Source organism: Mandrillus leucophaeus, unplaced genomic scaffold, assembly GCF_000951045.1.
Source record: "Mandrillus leucophaeus isolate KB7577 unplaced genomic scaffold, Mleu.le_1.0 Scaffold12, whole genome shotgun sequence".
NCBI lineage: Eukaryota > Metazoa > Chordata > Mammalia > Primates > Cercopithecidae > Mandrillus > Mandrillus leucophaeus.
This window is the reverse complement of record NW_012100320.1, coordinates 3,154,444-3,175,585: the sequence shown is the minus strand read 5'-3', so window position 1 is coordinate 3,175,585 and position 21,142 is coordinate 3,154,444. Positions and strand designations below refer to the sequence as shown.

The window sequence follows — 21,142 nt, the reverse complement described above, 5'->3', positions numbered from 1 at the left end:
GCTGAAATGGGAGGATGCACTTGAGCCAGGGAGGTTGAGGCTGCAGTGAGCTGTGATTGCACCACTGTGTTTCATCCTGGGTGACAAAGTGAGACTCCACCTCAAAAAAAAAAAAAAAAAAAAAAAAGACAGCTTACAGAATGGGAGGGAATATTTGCAAATCATATAACTGATAAGGACCTAATATCTAGAGTAAAGAACTCTTACAACAACTCTGCAGTAAAACGACAAATAACTCAATTAAAAATGGCCAAAAAGACTGAGTAGACATTTCTTCTTTGTTTATTTTTGAGATGGAATCGTGCTCTTGTTGCCCAGGCTGGAGTGCAGTGACGCGACCTTGGCTCATTGCAACTTCGGCCTCCTGGGTTCAAGCGATTCTCCTGCCTCAGCCTCCCGAGTAGCTGGGATTATAGGCATGCGCCACCACACCTGGCTAATTTTTGTACTTTTAGTAGAGACGGGGTTTCACCATGTTGGCCTGGCTGGTCTCGAACTCCTATCCTCAGGTGATCCACCTCGGCCTCCCTAAGTGCTGGGATTACAGGCATGAGCCACTGCCTTGGGCCCTGAGTAGACATTTCTTTCAAGCAGATACATAATATGAATGGCCAATAAGCACATAAAAGATTATCAACTTCATCAGTCTTTAGGGATATGCAAATCAGAACCACAATGAGATACCACTTCACACCCATTAGGATGGCTATAATTCAAAAAACAGACAAAAACTAGTGTTGGCAAGGATGCGGAGATATTTGGAAACTTCATACATTCGTGGTACCATGTTTACCTCTAAAAATGGTGCAACCTGTGTGGAAAACAATTTGACAGTTCCTCAAAAAGTTAAACACAAAATTATCTTATGACCCAGCATTTCCATTCCTAGGTTTATACTTAAGAGAATTGGAAACATTATGCTCACACAAAAATGTGTACCTGAAGCTTCATAGCAGCATTATTCAGAATAGCCAAAAAGTGAAAACAACCCAAATATCCAACTGATGGATGCATAAATAAAATGTGGTATAGCCATACAGTGGAATATTATTAATACTCAGCCATAACCATAATCACATGCTATGACATGGATGAACCTGAAAAACACTATGCTAAGGGAAAAAACTATTTCACAACAGACTACATATTTTATTATTCCATTTATATGAAATGTCCAAAACAGGCAAATCCACAGGCTGGAGGAGAGAGGATAATGGGAGGTTTCTGATAATAGGTGTGTGTTTTTTGTGGGGAAGATGGGTGATGAAAATGTTCTAAAAATTAGGCAAGAAAAAAACGAGTGGCATTGGTTGAACGACTCTGAGTCTACTAAAAACCACTGATTTGGAAGCTTCAAAAGGGTGAGTTTTCTGGTATGTGAATTACATCTCAATAAAGCTGTCAAAAAAAAACAACCCAAGATGGAAAAGAGTTGGACATGTTTGAGGGACAGAAATGAGGCTGGTGTGGCTGGAGTATAGCTGGCAAGATGGAGAGTAGCTAAGGTGAGGTGAGAAGCAAGATTGAGTAGGATTGATGTGCAATGGGATGACATCAGAGGGCCATGGCAGGGGAGTAATAGGATTAGGTATGTACATTCTTAAAAGTTTGCCCTGGCTGCTGCTAGAGAGTGGAGTGAAGGTCAGTTAGGGAACTGGTTGGGCATGGTGGCTTATACCTGTAATACCAGCACTTTGGGAGGCCAAAAAGAGCGAATCGCTTGAGCCCTGGAGTTCCAGACCAGTCTGGGCAATGTGGTGAAACCCTGTCTCTTACACAATATACAAAAATTAGCTGGGTATCGTGGGATGCACCTATAGTCCCAGCTACTCGGGTGGCTGAGGTAGGAGGATCACTTGACCCTGAGAGGTTGAGGCTGCAGTGAGCTGTGATTCCACCACTGTACTCCAGCCTGGGCAACAGAGCAAGATCTTGTCTAAAAAAAAAAAAAAAGAGAAGAAGCTGCTGCAACTATAGCCAGATGACAGATGATGGCAGTTTGGAACAATGATAATAGTGGATAGAAAGGAGTGGACATCCAGACTATGCTTGGAGATAGAGTCAGTGGGATTTGCTGGTGGAATCTGGGAAATTAGGGCAAGATAAATAAGGATCATTCATCGATTTTTGGCTTGAGAAACTGGGTGAATAGTGGAACCATTTAATTGAGATGAGGATGTCTGGGGAGGAACAAATTTGGGAAGAGAAATCAATAGTTTTGGCAATGTTAAGTTTGACATATGTTAAGTTAGAAGACATTCATATGGAGATATCAAGTAGACAACTTCCTGAGATGCAATTTAGGCCAGTAGCTTGAAATCTCTTGGCACCTGTAACTTACTACATGGTGATTCTTACTCTCTGCAGTTTATCTTCACTGTACATGGAGAAAAGCTTTGTGCTATAAAAGACTGAGCCAGAAGGTGGGGTTTTGTTCCTAGAGCTGCCCTTTACTAACCAAGAGGAAGGCCCTTGTCTTTGAGCTTCTGCTTTTTTTACCTCTAAAGTGGGGTTAATGACCATGTACACAACTGTCAAGATCAAAGGAAATAAACTAGGTGAATGTAAATTCATGCAAACATACTATTTTGGCAGTAATGATGGCAGACACCAAAATGATTATATTCTTACCATCCCTTTCCTTTCTACAATGCTCTGTTGATAAGGTGAGCTTTACCTCCTCAAGAACAAGACTATATTCTGAGTATGTACCTAGCATGTTTATTACTCTCAGTAAATGGAAATCTTTTTTTAGTCAGTAAGCATGTTTCAAAAATATTTTGAGTTACTTAAAAGAAAAATATTGCACATATGAAAATTGTTTCAGAACTTTTATTGAAGCAGGCAAAAGAGAAGTGAGCCAGCAAGTTATAGAAGAGGATATGACATAGATACGGTTATGAACCTGTTCTTCAAATTCATTTACTTATTTGATTTAATGTTCAAATTATTACAACAACCTAACTCTTCTCAAAGTTAAATACCCTCTTTAAGGGATGTCATAAAAAGAGCACTGTGCTGAGAATCAGAAAACAGGAGCCAATCCTGGCTTTGCTACTAACTAGCTGGGTCCAACCTTGGGAAAACAACTGCATTTCTCTGAGCCTCACTCTCTTCATCTATGAAATAGAGGATTGAACTACAGTCTGGAAATAAATGCATTCAAATCAGAAATTTGAGAGAACTTATTTCCTGGTGTGTGTTAAATTTTATTAATATATTTAAATCAGGCTCTAGGATCTCAGGTATGTTGGAAATGTGTTACATGATAAAGGGAGGGAGGGGTAAGATGGATTATCTAGTAAATAGCATTGGGGTAACTGTCCAACCATTGGTGGGGGAAACCCTCAAATCCTATCATTTAAAATCATAGTAGGCCAGGCGCAGTGGCTCAAGCCTGTAATCCCAGCACTTTGGGAGGCTGAGACGGGCGGATCACAAGGTCAGAAGATCGAGACCATCCTGGCTAACACGGTGAAACCCCGTCTCTACTAAAAAATACAAAAAACTAGCTGGGCGAGGTGGCAGGTGCCTGTAGTCCCAGCTACTCGGGAGGCTGAGGCAGGAGAATGGCGTAAACCTAGGAGGCGGAGCTTGCAGTGAGCTGAAATCGCGCCACTGCACTCCAGCCTGGGTGACAGAGCGAGACTCTGTCTCAAAAAAATAAAAAATAAAAAATAAAATCATAGTAACTGCTATATTATAACAATGCATATGTAGTTAACAATACCGTATGGTATATTTACAATTTGTTAACTGAGTAGATTTTTCTTACGCGTTTTTTACCTTAATAAAAAAATCAAAATATAGATGGATCAAGGATTTAAATATAAAAATAAAATCACAAGGACTAGAAAAAAGCACAACTGAATAATTTGACAATATTTAATAATCTTAAAGTGTGGAGTAAGCCTTTTTAAGTATGATATGAACCATCAAAGTCATGAGATAAAAGACTATATGAAAATAAAAAACTTATGCATGGAGAAAATGGCTGTCCCCAAGATTAAAAGTCAACAAACTGAGGAAAATATTCACAACACATATAAGAGTTAAATATTTTCTATATTTAGGAAATTAATGAGATAACCATCCCGGTTTTAACCAGGGCATAAACAGGCAGGTTACAGAGAAATAAAAGTGCACATAAATACATGGACAACTCCTCAGCTTCACTAATAATAAACAGCAAGAGATTATCATATTTTTTTCTCACTTATCCAAGCAGTTTAGCAATAAAATGTTGATGCTGTTTAACCCAGGCATTCCACTTTAAAAACAAACAACCCCAAAACTATTATCCAGAAATGTATAAGTGCTCAAAGATATATCTACAAGGCTATTACCCTAGTTTATAGTGTTATAAATAGCAATAAATTGAAAATAACTGAAATATCTCTCATAAAGATAGTTGTTGCATAAATTATGTATTCATAAAATAGGTTACTGTGCAGCAGAGAGAATGAAATAAATAAGTATGTACTGATGAAACATCAATGCTTTATGGTCAAATAACAAAAGTCCTTGTAAAACAGTATTGATGCAGGACTTTTTGCTCCTTAACTCAGCTAAAATCTGGGTTCTTGTCTCACAACCAGGAAAAATTAGGCACGTGGACACACTGAAAGGTGAGGAGAGAGGAATTTATTAAAAGAAAGCTCTCAGCAAAAAAGAGGGGATCCTGCCAACAGGCTTCCACCCCACAGATTGAATACCAGGCTACCACACAGGAGCTGAAGAGGCCAGGCTCTTCCCCCACATGAGGCACAAATTCCTGGTGGCTCCACCCCCATTCTTCCAGTGCTCATGCGGGCTCTTAGTCTGAGCCACACCACGCTGATTTATTTCCTTTACTGCACATGTGTTAAGGGGCAGAATTTTTCACCATGGACATGTTTAGGCAAGCCCCCTGTGCATAATGACCTGGGTGGCATTTGACTGTCTCCTGTCTCTATCAGTGTGTTCTACATTTTTATAATAATATTTGTAGGAAAAAATACAGGGAAATGCACATAGTCGTTAATAGAGATGGGAATAAATACAGAATACTATCATTTTCTAAAATCTTTTAACATAATTGATGTAATGCTTGCATTTTTTATAAGGATAATACATTTTTAATTGGAAATATTAGTATATTAGATATACACATTGATTTAAAAGTAACATTTAAGATCTTATAAATCCTGGAAACACTGAGATAGAGAGTCGTGTTTGTGGTCTGTTCCATGAAACTTAGTGACTGAGTTCCCAATTCCTCTAATTGCAGGAAAAGTCCAGATTAACACAAAATAGTAGTTGAAAAGTGTCTGGGAGTTGAGTGTATTCCGTTGTCATACCTTCTTTGATTTTACTTGCAGATTCCATTGCAGACGCTCTGGATGGGGAATACCATTAAACTTCTGGATTTGGTAGAAGTTAACAGTTCAGCCCTTGCTGGTACTAACTTTTGAATAGCTAACGTGGAAACTGTTTTCACTGTAGTCTGTCTGGAAATATGTCTGTTTTATCATATGTCACAATTACTAAAAATAAGAATTCTTTTAGTTTGTTTCAGTTCAGTAATGGTAATACTTTTCATTCACTTATTGTCTTATTCTTTGCAACACTCATTCTCATGTATTTTCTCATTTAATCATTACAAGAACTGGCCAGGTACGGTGGCTCACGCCTATAATTCCAGCACTTTGGGAGGCCAAGGCGGGTGGATCACCTGAGGTCAAGAGTTCAAGACTAGCCTGACCAACATGGTGAAGCCCCATCTCTACTAAACACAAAAATTTAGCTGGGCATGGTGGCGCATGCCTGTAATCCCAGCTACTTGGGAGGCTGAGGCAGGAGAGTCACTTGAACCTGGGAGGCAGAGGTTTCAGTGAGCCAAGATTGTGCCATTGCACTCCAACCTGGGCAACAAGTGAAACTCCATTAAAAAAAAAAAAAAAATCATTACAAGAACCTGGGGAGTAGGCAGAGCAGTGTTCCCATCCCATTTTAAGCTCTGTGATTTCCTGCCTTAAGGTTTTCAGAGAGTGCAGAATGACTTGATTAGTTTCATTCTGGTGAATATTATAATGAAAATATCTGGGCAGCTCAGTGAAAATCTAGGCCAGAGTGTATTCGTACATCATGCCACAGGTCCATTCTAAGGCCCATCAGCACCCTCCCAATATGGTGGACAGAAGGAATGTGAGCCACAGAGGAAGGTGGTTTAATTTAGAGGTAGTTGGCGTTCCCCAGGAACCTAGGAATTAGGATTTGTTTGGGCAGGGATGAAAGGGCCAGATTAAATCCTAAACATCCCGTGTATATCCCCCGTTGGCTAGTTATTTCACCAAAGTGCTAACACAAAACTTGTAGATTCAGCATTTTAGGTGGTCACTGGGTAAAGGAATTACAGCTTTGTATGTTCATAGGCAGCTTTCCTTTGGGTTTCTGATGTACAGAGAGCACTGTGGCTTCCTTGTAAGTTTTGATTTACAAAGTCAGCATCATCAGCAAATGTGTTCTCTCCGGTATCAGTACTGCCTCCCAAGATGTTTTTTTGATTTTTAAGAAGTACTATGAAGTTGTATAATTGCTTTTCTCTCTTATATATCTTTTCTTTTTTCCATTTTTCAGACCCAAAATTAACGGGACAGGCTCTTATTCCAGGATCATTAATATACCACAAACAGTCACAAATACTGTTGGTTTATTGCAAGGTATGTTTTCCATAGTTTCAAGTTATCATAGTTGTTTTACTGTGTTTATAGTCTGTATCATTTATTATTTTTAGTTGGAACTTAAGTACCTGTCCATCAGATTTGGTCAAGAGACCATTTAATTTTCTCAAGAAATAGTGAAGTCTCTAGCATAATTTTTTGAAAGTGATGAAGTTTTGCCAAGGCATTATTATTACTCAATCAAAGAAAGAAGATTCAATAACTTGAGTGCTTTCTTAAAAGAACCCGTGTATTTTTAGTAGCCCAATTTAATTAACAGCTCTTGTGCTTGGTGACATAAGAGATAGTCATATTAAAATATTTGGCTGAACTACTACAGGACAGGGATCCTACGCTTTTACTACTTAACAGTAGTAAAGAGGAGATTTCTGAACTATTTAAAATAACTTTGGAATCATTATTGTTTTATAAGACCATGGTGTGTTCTGAGAAGTGTTCTATATTCCTTCCATTTCCTAGGTATTTTGCATCACATGGTGTTCATGTGAGATATTTCATACTTAAGAAGAGGTTTAGCCGGGCACGGTGGCTCACACCAGAAATCCAGCACTTTGAGAGGCTGAAGTGGGTGGATGACCTGAGGTCGGGAGTTCGAGACCAGCCTGACCAACATGGAGAAATCCCATCTCTACTAAAAATAGAAAAATTAACCAGGTGTGGTGACAGATGCCTGTAATCCCAGCTACTTGGGAGGCTTAGGCAGGAGAATCGCTTGAACCCGGGAGGCGGAGGTTGTAGTGAGCCGAGATCGCGCCACCGCCCTCTAGCCTAGGCAATAAGAGCAAAACTCTGTCACAAAAAAAAAAAAAGGGTTTAAAATGTGTGATAGATTGACCTACAGACTATGAATACAAAATTCCATCAACCTCTCTTTGTCTCTCGTCACCTTATTCTGGAACAGTGTTGGATGCATATGTCTTGCTGTCCTTTTCCAGGTCTATATATATGGGGTTTTTTTGTTTGTTTTGTTTTGTTTTGTTTTTTTGAGATGGAGTTGCCCAGGCTGGAGTGTAGTGGCGCGATCTCAGCTCACTGCAACCTCCACCTCCTGGGTTCAAGCGATTCTCCTGCCTCAGTCTTCCAAGTACCTGGGATTATAGGCACCTGCCACCACGCCTGGCTAATTTTTGTATTTTTAGTAGAGACGGAGTTTTGCCATGTTGGTCAGGCTGGTCACGAATTCCTGACCTCAGGTGATCCACCTGCCTTGGCCTCCCAAAGTGCTGGGATTACAGGCATGAGCTACCACGCCTGGCCTATATATGTATTTCATGTTACATACCTTTTATTCTGCTCCCTTTGTATTTAAATACATTTATACAGGACTATACATTTGTTATCGCTCCTTGGTAATAAGCTTGTAATTTCGGTGGCAAAAACCGCAATGACTTTTGCACCAACCTAATAGAGTCAAAGAATTCTACATGTTACTTAGTATAGTGCTATTTGCAGCTAGGCATTTAGTAAAGGTTTGTTGGTTTGTTGTTTCCGTGATAAAAATTGTATAAACTAATATTTACTTGGTTTTTTAGTTTTACCACCCCTGCCTATTCACTATTTGTATTTTGCCCTTTAGGATAGTTGGATTGGTGTTCGATCAGTGATGCTCAAGAAAAGATTAACGGCTACTGACTTCTACAATGGATATTTGCACCCCTGGTACCAAAAAAATTCCCAAGCTCAACCAAGCCAATGCAGATTTCAGACTCTCAGACTTCCAACAAAGAAGAAGCAGAACAAAACTGTTACTATGTAACAATGCATTGAGTAGTTAGGAAGAAGATGGATAAAAACCTATTACGTATTTGTAATTTATTAAAAACCTTATTTACAAGGAATTATCTGGACTTTCTTTCTTTTTTTTTTTTGGAGACAGAGTCTCACTCTGTTGCCCAGGCTGGAATGCAGTAGCACAATCTCAGCTCACTACAACCTCCGCCTCCCAGGTTCAAGCAATTCTGCTGCCTCAGCCTCCTGAGTAGCTGGGATTACAGGCACACACCACCACATCCAGCTAATTTTTGTATTTTTAGTAGAGATGGGGTTTCACTTTGTCGGTCAGGCTGGTCTCAAACTCCTGACCTTGTGATCTACCCACCTTAGCCTCCCCAAGTGCTAGGATTATAAGCATGAGCCACCGCGCCCAGCCTGGAATTAACTGGACTTTTCAAAGAAGATGGCACTGTTAGAAGAAGAGAAGATTATTGTCAAAAAGGTGGATTGCCTCACTTTCTACTTTTTATGTAACAGTAGTTAAATAGCTTTTTCTACTTGAATTACAAAAAAAGTTTAAATAAAACTTGTATTTATGATACCAAACTCGAGATTATCTTTCCCTAAGAATAAGGGCAACCCTAACTGGTGTGTGTATGCACATACATACATACTGAGAAGAGGTTTTTTGTTTTTTGTTTTGAGATGGATTCTCATTCTGTCGCCCAGGCTGTAGTGCAGTGGTGCAATCTCGGCTCACTGCAAGCTCCATCTCCCAGGTTCACGCCATTCACCTGCCTCGCCTCCCGAGTAGCTGGGACTATAGGCGCCCGCCACCGTGCCCAGCTAATTTTTTTTTTTTTCTTTGTATTTTTAGTAGAGACAGGGTTTCACTGTGTTAGCCAGGACGTTCTTGATCTCTGACCTTGTGATCCGCCCACCTCGGCCTCCCAAAGTGCTGGGATTACAGGTGGGAGCCACCACGCCTGGCCGAGAAGAGGTTTTTTTTAAAAACAGTGCATCTGTTTAATCTTTTTTAAATCGTGTCCCCACTGACATTTTAGGAGTATTGAATCTGCATTTTTTTATTTCCAGTAAGTAGTAAAGCCAGCTCTTTACATTTCACTACCAGCTAGGTTTAACCAAGTAGTAAATGTAGGTAATATTTAATCATCTCTGCCACAGTGATCTGTACTATAACATTTTACATCCAGATTTTAATTTTTATTTATCTTTTTAGAGATGGGGTCTTGCTCTCCCACACAGGCTGGAGTCCAGTGGCGTGAAACATTGCTTACTGCATCCTCAATGTCCTGGGCTTAAGTGATCCTCCAACCTCAGCCTCCCAAAGTGGGGCCAGCATGGCTGGCTAATTTTCTTTTTTAATTAAAAAATATTTTTTTTGCAGAGATAGGGGTCTCATTATGTTGCCTAGGCTGGTCTTGAACTCCTGCCTTGGCCTCTCAAAGTGCTGGGATTACAAGCATGAGCCACTATACCCGACCCAGGTTTTCTTGAAGTAGGAACGTCTAACATTTTTCAACTTACTTGTACAATAAAGGTGATTGAGCATCTGGTGTGTGCAATTTATCTCCTCTGTCTCCAGGAGAGTCAAGCACTTCTGGAGAAGGAGGTACAGTGACCGCAGAATCCACACATTGACTTTTCCTGCCTAGATTCTGACAGTGAACGTCTTTCTCTATTCATTAAGTCATTTGTTAATTCAACAACATTTATTGATAGGGTGATTTGGTCATCTAAGTTAGGATGCTTTTATGAGTGAAAGAAGCACTTACAATAATTACTGCAGGGCAACAGACATAAACCAGGACTCTCCCAGGCAAACTGGGTTGTGTGGTCATCTGATTTATTGAGCACTTACTGTGTCACTAGAACTTCAAACTGGTTACCAGAGGTTCAGAGATCAAATATTTGACATATTCAACCTACCAGGGAGACAAATGTGTAAGCAAATATAATAGTTATAAACGCCATAGCAGAGGCATAATAGAAGCATTGTGTCCCTCAGGAGTGTCCATGGAGGTTTCCCAGAGGAAGTCAATGGAATCAGCTTCCAAAGGATGAGTTTACTATGTAGACTAAGGCCTGGAAGGACATTCTAGCATCTGCAGAGGCACAGAGACTTAAAAGAACACTATAGGGGGTTTTGGTAATGTTTAGCTGGGAGCATGATTGTTCTTTTATTATTCTTTAAACCATAAATTTGTCATACATTCCCTTGTATGTATGAGCTAGTTATAGAGCTGGCTGGTAAAAAGCTAACAATGGATTATGGAAGAGAAACAAATGGCATGTTAAATACCGGGGGAAAGCCCAGCGTTTTGATGAAAAGAATTGATAAAGGTGGAATCTGGTGATAGAAACGAGACTGGAAAAGCAAGTTGAGGCCTGATCATGGAGGGCTTTGAGAGTTAGGGCCTTTGTCTCATATGCAGTAGACTGTTGGAGAGTGGGGTGATCAGAGTTAGATTCTGGAAATTTAATTTGGTGGTAGTGTGGAAGATAGGTTGGGGGTAAAACCTGGGCAGGAAGATCTGTTGGAAGGTTAGAAATGTGATCTTCAGGGACATGGATGGAGCTGGAAGCCATTATCTTCAGCAAACTAATCCAGGGACAGAAAATCAAACACCGCATGTTCTTACTTATAAGTGGGTGCTGAACAATGAGAACAGATGGACACATGGTGGGGGAACAACACACAGGGGCCTCGGGGGTGGGGATGGGGTTGGGGGGAGGGAGAGCATCAGGAATAATAAGGGATGCTGGGCTTAATACTTAGATAATGGGATGATCTGTGCAGCAAACCACCATGGCACACATTTGCCTGTGTAACAAACCTGCGCATCCTACACATGTACCCTGAACTTAAAAGTTGAGGATAAAAGAGAAAAGGAATGCGAAGATCTGAATTACATCAGTGGTTGGGATGAAGGGGAGATGATTGAAAAGATTTTTGTGGGTGAGGGAATTTGAGTTATTGGCTATTATAACCTTATGGAGAGTTTTGGATCCACCACTGATGAGCTCTTTGATTTCTGACAAGTCAGTATCACTGAACTTTATTTCTTCAAGTGTGAAATTAGGCTGATGATGAAAACAAAACACTACCAAAATAGTTTTGAGAATCAACAAGAGACTGTGCAAGTGCCTTGTTTTTCCAATTATATGTATTGAATACTTAATCCCCTCCAGGCACTCTGCTCAGGTTAGGGAATTGGGAGAGAACGGAAATCAGTGTCCTCTAGGAGCACACGAGCATGATTTCTGCAGGGGATCTAAGGAGTGCCCACTCAGACACTGCCACCAGTACTGGGGAAACCTGACTGAGGGCACAGCTTCCCATCAAGAGTTGTGACCGAGGAAAGGTTGGATTCCTCTTGCAACACCTAAGGAATATTCTGCCCCTTCCATCCCCTCAAACAGGGTAACGACCTCGACAAGGGGAATCTTGAATAGTTAACGGAATCGCAAGGGAGATCCCTTAAACCCTCACATTTGATGAAACCAGTAATCTGTATGTGTGAAGTTAGGCTCTTGGTTGCAAATAACAGACTTGAAACACTTTTAAGAAATGGGGATTTTAGGCCAGGCACGGTGGCTTACACCTGTAATCCCAGCACTTTAGGAGGCTGAGGCGGGCAGATAGATCACCTGAGGTCGGGAGTTCGAGACCAGCCTGACCAACATGGAGAAACCCCGTCTCTACTAAAAATAAAAAATTAGCTGGGCGTGGTGGTGCATGCCTGTAATCCCAGCCTGGGCAACAAGAGCAAAACTCTGTCTCAAAAAAAGAAAAGAAAAGAAAAGAAAAGAGAGAGAGAGAGAGAGAGAAACTCGGAGGTTTCCTTTGGTTACTGTCACTCCCTGCCCCCCGTTCCCCATAGTTTCTCTGATGACATATGTCTACCTGGCAGTTTTGATCTCTTACTACCTACTGGTTAATGGCCTCAGCTCTGCCACCCTACATTCTGGGTGGAGCCTGTCTGACTCTCTAACCAATTACCATTGCCCTTGCCAGATAGAACCTTTTGTGTCAGACCACAACTAGTCCTTAGCCAGACTGTGAGTCGAGGCCTACCTCATTCCATTGATTCCACTCTGCAGAAAAAGCAGCATAAGGGGCTGTGAAATTGGTCATCATGACTGGCACAGTTGGTATACCTAGGACTGTATGAAATATCTTTCATTCATCTGAAATCTTGAGGTAAGAGTGCAAGGCCCATCCTACAGTGCGCAGTTCCCCATCCAGGGAGCCTCAAGCTCATCCTGGAACTGGAGGATAAACACCAGGTATGGAAATGCCATCTTCAAGTTGGCAGCCCATTTCTTCAAGAAAGTAAATAATGCACATCCCAGACAGGCATCAGGAAGCCATGACTCGCTCTTTGTTCAGGCCCCTGTAGAAACCACAATTCAGTGTGACTGAGTAGCATTTCTCATCTGAACCAGAATCACCTGGAGTAGGTTCCTGGGCTCTAATACGAACATTGAGTCAGAATCTCTGCATCTGGGACTCTGCATTTTACCACACTCATCAAATAATTTTTCTGCTAGAGCAGTAATAGTTTTAACTAGCATAAGAGATGCATGTTAATCTGAGCTACGTGTTGGCCCAGAGTCCAGAGTCCTCCTAGGAAGGTAGAACACAGCCTACTTTATGCTTTAGTTGAAAGGATGTATTTGCAAATACATTGCCTCCTTATGCAAGATGCTTCTATTTTGGTTCTTGTCATTGCTGAAAAACATATGCTTCGCATCAGACTCAAAACCAAATTTTCTTGCTAGTTACTAGTTGAGTGACTCAGGACAAGTTGCTGAAAGTTTTAAAACTGATTTCTCAGTTTAAAAACATGTGTAATACCTGCCTTGCAGAATAGAAATACATCTGGGAAGTGCCTGGTATATAGTAGACCCTCAATAAATGGTAGCTATTGTTGTCATCTGTGGTTAATATTATGTCAATGACTGGGCCATCAGGTGCCCAGACATTTAGTCAAACATTATTCTGGGTGTGTTTGTGAAGCTGCTTCTGGATGAGATGAACATTTGAATCACGTCAGGCATGGTGGCTCATGCCTATAATCCCAGCACTTTGGGAGGCTGAGGCAGGCAGCTCACTTGAGTCTAAGAGTTCAAGACCAGCCTGAGCAACATGGCAAAACCCTGTCTACAAAAAATACAAAAGTTAGCTAAGCATGGTGACGCATGCCTGTGGTCCCAGCTACTTGGAAGGCTGAGGTAGGAGGATTGCTTGAGCCCGGGAGGTCGAGGCTGCGGTGCAGTAAGATTGTGCCACTGCATTCCAGCCTGAATGACAGAGTGAGACCCTCTCTCAAAAACAAACCAAAACAAAAAACCCCACACATTTGAATCAATGGATTCAGTAAAGCTGATGGCCCCCCTAATGTGGATGAGCCTCATCCGGTCAGTTGAAGGCCTGAATAGAACAAAAAGGCTGAATAAGAGGGAACTCCTCCAGCTTGACTGCCTTTGACCTGGGATATTGGTTTTTACCCTGCCTTTAGATTTGAACTGAAAATCAGTTCTTCATAGGTCTCCAGCCTGCTGGCTTTGTGGCTGGAACTATACTATCAGTTCTCCTGGGTCTCCAGATTGCCAACTATAGATTTTGGGATTTAAACTCCATAATCACATGAGCCAATTCCATATAATAAATCTCTATATATGTATACACCCCGATGGTTCTGTTTCCCTGGAGAACGCTGACTGATACATCACCACAGTCAAATGCTACTATAATCCCTTCTTTGGGCCTACAACATTTTCTCCTCTGAATGGTAGCAACAGCTTGTAGAAGAAGATGCCTTTATTTATTTTGATTTCTTATTGACACATAATAATTGTATGTATTTATGGAGTACATTGTGATGCTTTGATATATATAATAATGTGAGGGGATCAGATCAATGTAATTAGATATCCGTCATCTCAAACATTTATCATTTCTTGTGCAGGAAACATTCAATATCCTCTCTTGTAGCTAGTTGAAAATACACATTGTTGTTAACTATGGTCATCCTACAGTGCTATACAACACTAGAACTTGTTCCTCTTATCTAGCTGTAGTTTTGCGTCCTTTAATAAATCTCTCTCTAACCCTTCTTTTCCCCTCCCCTTTCAGGCCTCTAATAACCTCTATGACTGCTTTTTACTTCTATGAGATCAGCTTCATTTAAGCTTCCATATATGAATGAGAACATACAGTGTTTAACTTTCTGTTCCTGGTTTCTTTCACTTATTTCTCCAGCTCGCCAACTGCAGATTTGGGGATTTAGCCTCCATAATCACGTGAGCCAATTCCTTGTAATAAATCTTTCTCTCTACATACACATCTTGATGGTTCTGTTTCTCTGGAGGACGCTGAGAAATATGTCCTACAGTTCCATTCATGTTGCCTTGAATGGCAGGATTTCATTCTTTTTGTGGTTGACTAGTATTCCATTGTGTATATATACCTCATTTTCTTTATCCATCCATCAGTTGTTAGACACTTAGGTTGATTCTATATCCTGGCTATTGAGGCTACTGCTGCAGTAAACATGAGCATGCAGATGTCTCTTCGATATATTGATTTCCCTTTCTTTGGATGACTGCCCAGTAGTGGGATTGCTGAATCATATGGTAGCTCTATTTGCAGTTTTTACAGGAACTTTTATACTATTAGAAATGTCTTTAGACCAATAGGAGCGAAAGAATTTTCAAGTAGGGGAAGGATCTATATAACTCAAAATTTCTTTTTAGAGATGATGAAACAGGGGCCTAGCAACAACTAGGTAGTGGTAATACTAGGATTAGAACCCGAAGACTACAGGAGATTTTGTTTTAAAGAAGGATTTGACTCTTCATTTGGTCTGGGGGACAAAAGAAACATTTCTGAGCATAAAATTGAGTTCTCGAGAATAGCTACCAAAAGGATGTTTGTTGCTTCATACTTTGTATTTAAGTCAGTTCAACCTATTTTCACCATTTTTCTTTATATTTATCAAACAATTTCAAGGTGAAAATATATGACTTTGAGGGGCAGAGTCTTAGAGCCAACAAAGCTAGCATGAGCCTAGCCCTGTCACTGATTGTAAACCTAGGCTGGTTACGGAGCCTCTCCATGTATTGCCCTATCCATGAAATTAAAATTGTACCTACTTTGCAAGTATTGTCATGAAGAATAGAAATAATATACTTGGCCAGCCGTGGTGGCTCACACCTACAATCCCAGCACTTTGGGAAGTCTAGGCGGGAGGATCACTTGAGGTCAGGAGTTCGAGACTAGCCTGCCAACATGGCAAAACCCTATCTCTACTAAAAATACAAAAATTAGCTGGGCATGGTGGTGCATGCCTGTAATCCCAGCCACTTAGGAGGCTGAGGCAGGAGAATCGCTTGAAGCCGGGAGGCAGAGGTTGCAGTGAGCCAAGATCAAGCCACTGCACTCCACCTTGGATGACAGAGTGAGACTCCATCTCAAAAACAAAACAAAACAAAACAAAACAAAAAAAACAGGAAAAGAAAAAAAGAAATAAGTCATCTAGCACCGTGTCTGAAGAAACACAGTAGGTTCTCAATATCACTATTCTTAGCTAGCATTTTTTGAGGGCTAGCCATGTGTGTAAGGACTTGACCTAGACTGTCCCATTTTATCTTTACAATAACCCAGTGAAGCAGGTACTGTTATTGATCTTCATTTTTCCAGAATTTTAAATAGTCAGTGGCGGAGCTGGAATGTATGCCCTGGTAACCTAGATTCCAGTCGGTGTGCCTAACCAATCTACTACCACTGTGTGTCTATTTGCAAATATTTTTATCCTTGATTAGGGAATTTAATGTATTGGCTTTGGTGCTCAGAAACAAAGAAATGGGAACACATGCCAATTGAATGCGCATTATATGCACGTACTATGCTAGACAATTTCAAAAATATTTTATTTTAGTTACTATTTCATCAGTCTTTTTTTTTTTTTTTTGAGACAGGATCTCACTACGTTGCCCAGGCTGGAGTGCAGTAGCTATTCATAGGCACAATCATCATGCACATAGCCTCAAATTCCTAGGCTCAAGTATCCTCCTGCCTCAACCTCCCAAATAGCTGGGACTACAAGTATGCACCACCCTGTCCAGCTAATCACTGTCTTTTTTTACCTCTAAGATTCATAAACTTTTCTAAGACACTACAGATAGAAGCTATTTTTTGTAGTAAAGAAGTGCAGCTCTCGCTTTCCACTAATTTTTATTGCTGCTCTTCTTCGAGAAGGTAGATTATCCATTGTTATTTACGTTAATTATTTATATTGTTGAAACATTGAGATGCTAGGTTGGCAGATAATACAAAAAATGTGGTACCTTTGCTTAGAAACTTTTATTCTAAAAAGTAAATAGACAAACATCAACTTTTCTGAGAAATTAAAATACTGTTTCCATTAAATAAGCATTTTTGTGTGCAGGCTGTTTTGTTTCTGTTTTTGTTTTTCGTTTTTGTTTTTTTTTTTTAGTTTGATTGGAAGCAAGAAGGAGGAGGAATATTATCAGAGAAGGGCAGCTTTGAGGAAAGGCTGCTGTAAAGATTCTTTTTTTTTTTTGAGACGGAGTTTCACTCTTTTTGCCCAGGCTGGAGTGCAATGGTGTGATCTTGGCTCACCACAACCTCCGCCTCCCGGATTCAAGCGATTCTCCTGTCTCAGCCTCCCGAGTAGCTGGGATTACAGGCATGTGCCACCATCCCGGCTAATTTTGTATTTTTAGTAGAGACGGGGTTTCTCCATGTTGCTCAGGCTGGTCTTGAACTCCCGACATCAGGTGATCCACCCGCCTCAACCTCCCAAAGTGCTGGGATTACAGGCGTGAGCCACCGCGCCCGGCTGTAAAGATTCTTTAACATATCTCTTACAAATTTATAAAATCTAAAATCTTAGAATTGGAAAGATCTTACAGATAATTTAGTTTAACCTTGGCCTCATTTTACAAAGAAGGAAACCAGACCTAGCAGAGGAAATGTTTTGCTCAAGGATAAAACTCAGGTTTCTGAACTCCCAGATGACAACTAATACATTATTAATTACAAATAACTATATATAACTTCTGTTTGATAATGCCTTTAGGTAGTAACCTCTAATATAGCCACATCAGCATTTTTCCAAGCCAGTTCCTGAATACCCACTTCGTGTCTGATTCCTCCAATCCAGTGCAGTATACATTTTACATAGACTTGGTCTGGCAATGAGGAAACAGCATTCATTCTCAATCTTGGGTCTCAGCATAATTCGGTATATAACACTGCAGTCGACTGTACCCTGTAAAGCTTTAAAGGGATGGTATTCCAAGAATTAGTATTAGTCTGAAAAACCAAGTGTTTTGTTTCTCTTTCTTTTTTACACATCCATGGTTCCTGGGGGTAAAATAAAAGTTTTCAGTCTAATGGGTGCAGTGGAGGGAGGCATTCTAAGTGGAAGGAAGCGCATATACAAAAGCCTAGAGACCTCCTGAGACATCAGGAGGTGTTTGGGGCCCTTCAAGCAGTTGGCACGACTAGAGCACGTTGGCCCCACAGAGAGCTGAGTCAAGAGCCAGACCTGCTCTACTCTGCATACCTTGAACTTTCGCTTGAAGGCAGTGGGGAGTTATTGAAGGATTTATAGCAGAGGAATTATAGAAATATAGTTGCTTTTTATTATTATTATTATTTGAGACAGAGTCTTACTCTGTCACTCAGCCTGGAGTGCAGTGGCATGATCTCAGCTTACTGCAACCGCCGCCACCCAGGTGGGTTCAAGTGATTCTCCTGCCTCAGCCTCCTGAGTAGCTGGGATTACAGGTGTGCACCACCACCACCATACTCAGCTAATTTTTATATTTTTAGTAGAGATGGGAGTTTCGCCATGTTGGCCAGGCTGGTCTCAAACTCCTGACCTCAAGAGATCCACCCGCCTGGGCCTCCCTCAGTGCTGGGATTACAGGCATGAGCCACTGAGCCTGGCTGCTTTTGATTATTTTGATCAAACAGATAATATATGAATACATTTTAATATAAACTCAACTATTAAATCCAAAGACAAAGTTCTTCACCACTCCCTCCATCCCCAGTTTCTTCCTCAGAGGTAATCACTCTGCTGCTTGGTACATATCTCTCCAAACATTTAAAAAAGTGCATTCAAGGCCGGGCGCAGTGGCTCACGCCTGTAATCTCAGCACTTTGGAAGGCTGAGGCGGGCAGATCACGAGGTCAAGAGATCGAGACCATCCTGGCCAACATGGTGAAACCCCGTCTCTACTAAAAATATAAAAATTAGCTGGGTGTGGTGGCAGGCACCTGTAGACCCAGTTACTCAGGAGGTTGAGGCAGGAGAATTGCTTGAATCTGGGAGGTGGAGGTTGCAGTGAGCTGAGATGTGCCACTGCACTCCAGCCTGGTGATAGAGCAAGACTCTGTCTCAAAAAAAAAAAGAAAAAGGAAAAAGTGCATTCAGTTATATATACACATGCAGAGAGATATTTCTGGATCTGGGATTATTTCGTGTGTTTTGAAACAAATATTATCCTGTGAAAAGATAAATTAAGAGGGACAGAGCTTGGGTTTGGGCAATTATGAGAGCCAGCTGACCATCTGTTTACTTTGATTGGTGTTCACAGCATATTTTGTGAACATTCCAGTTTTTCTGTGAGATTCTCACAGATGAATTGTGCTGTGGGAACCATTTGGCAGACCCCAGCGACAACAGCTGCAAATCCTTACAGCCATGTCCACCAGGTCAGCCTGCACTGGGACCTGCCTGAATCAAAAGTTTGCTGCCTGCATTTGTGCATTACAATTCGACTGGAATTCACAGATATTAAATGTTCTTTGTTGGGATTAGGAAATGGACAATGTGCTTGCCATGTGTTATGGAACAACTGAGGACACAAACATGACCATGGGTTCCCTTTCTGAAACAATTAAAACATTTATTGTTTTTGGATTGGTCTACATTGTAATAAAAGTTGATATGTAACAAAACATATCTACATAGTGTTTTTTTTTTTATTATCAATTGTCAAGTTAAAGTTTACTACCACACTAACAGAACAATGACTTTTAACATACGGGCATATCCACAGATTAGGTCTCATTAAAGCTGTTACTAAGTGGGGGCTAGGGATGTGGGTTCTAAGGAATACAGTTTTAGGAATAAATGAGGAAATGTGGATAGATTTATTTATTCCACTCATTTATTCATTCAATACACTTTTTTGGTGGGGGTAGACGAGGTCTCTCACTTTGTCACCTAGGGTGTGGTGCAGTGGCTTCGACCTCTGAGCTTAACAGATTCTCCCATCTCAGCCTCCTGAGTAGCTGGGAGTATAGGCGTGCGCCACCACGCCCAGCTAATTTTTGTATGCTTTTGTAGAGACACGGTCTCCCATGTTGCTCAGGCTGGTCTTGAACTCCTGGGCTCAAGCGATCCATCCACCTTGGCTTCTCAAAGTGCCGGGATTACAATCAATATACATTCAGTACCTATTGTTTATGCGCTAATCATGTGCTAACTCACTGGTTGAATCACTCTATTCCCTTTGCTCTAGCTTGAAGCTTCGAGACCACCTGGGAAAATAGACAACTAATGTAATGAATATCCATAACCAGTTTCACAGACAACCAGTAGTTTGCAAGTTATTCCACGCATTGAACGATTCCAAATATTGGAGAAAAGGCCCCCAAGTTAAAATACTCCATGGAAACATGCTCTATACATCCATGTGGTGCTTACAATAAAAGATGACTTCCTGCGACTGACTTGCAACTCCGAAAGAAGTGATTTAGAGAAAAAAAAAAGAAAGAAAGAAAAAGAAAAAGGTAAGTATGTCACCGTGCTCTTGGGAAATGCTTTTGGGATTTGTCCAAGTTCTAGAGTGGAACCCAAGGCTCCTGAGCCAGGGGACAGAAGTGATAATTAAGTAGGATGCAATTTAGTTGGAATCTTCCCTGACCTTAATCCCATAAACAGTTGCCTAGGTAAGGGCAAAGTCTACCGGCCCTAAAACAGGGTACAAGCTTCCCTAAAACATATTAGAGAGAAGCACTTTCAACAGGACCTTGTTGCAGGATCCCTAAAAAAAATTCAAAACAAGGAGATTTACATGTTATTCACCTTATCATAATTTCAGAAATATTAAAAAAAAAAGAGTCGTGACGTCTGCAACACCTTAAGAACAATGATTATAAGTGTATTAATATTCTCTCTGATTTTAAGGGAAAAATGATGAAGGAACAGGAAGATAGGTGGGCGTACGTTCCCAGAAATCCCCAGAACGTCAAAAGGGAAGTGGGGACTTTGAGTGGAAGACTAACGGAGAGCGTCTACGGTTGTGCCAAAGGAAAAAAATGTTCCTAAGAAAAGAGTATACAAAGTTCTGTTCACCAAAGCCTGGAACCCAAAGGTGTCCCTCCAAAGTTGTAAACGCGAACTGAAAGCAGAAGCAGGTCCCAAGGGGCCAGGCGCCCCCTTCTCCTGGGTACGCAGGTCAGACAGGAGAACTAGGGCTGACCCACAGGTAATTCAGCCCTCTCCCAACGCCCGCCGCAGCCGAGGATCCCACGGAGCCGCCAGAAGGAAACCAGACCTAGCAGAGGAAATGTTTTGCTCAAGGATAAAACTCAGGTTTCTGAACTCCCAGATGACAACTAATACATTATTAATTAC

General features: G+C 41.0%; 1 protein-coding gene across 1 annotated transcript in view; it reads left to right on the top strand.

Annotated features, from left to right (window-relative positions):
• MTFMT (mitochondrial methionyl-tRNA formyltransferase) overlaps positions 1-9,041 on the top strand; it is a 45,134-nt gene extending 36,093 nt beyond the window's left edge. The window contains exons 7-9 of the mRNA XM_011968099.1: positions 5,361-5,439; positions 6,619-6,701; positions 8,299-9,041. Of these exons, the coding sequence (XP_011823489.1) occupies positions 5,361-5,439; positions 6,619-6,701; positions 8,299-8,478 (342 nt within the window). The 3' untranslated portion in view covers positions 8,479-9,041. The remainder of the gene's footprint in view (positions 1-5,360; positions 5,440-6,618; positions 6,702-8,298) is intronic.
• The last annotated feature ends 12,101 nt before the right edge of the window (positions 9,042-21,142 follow it).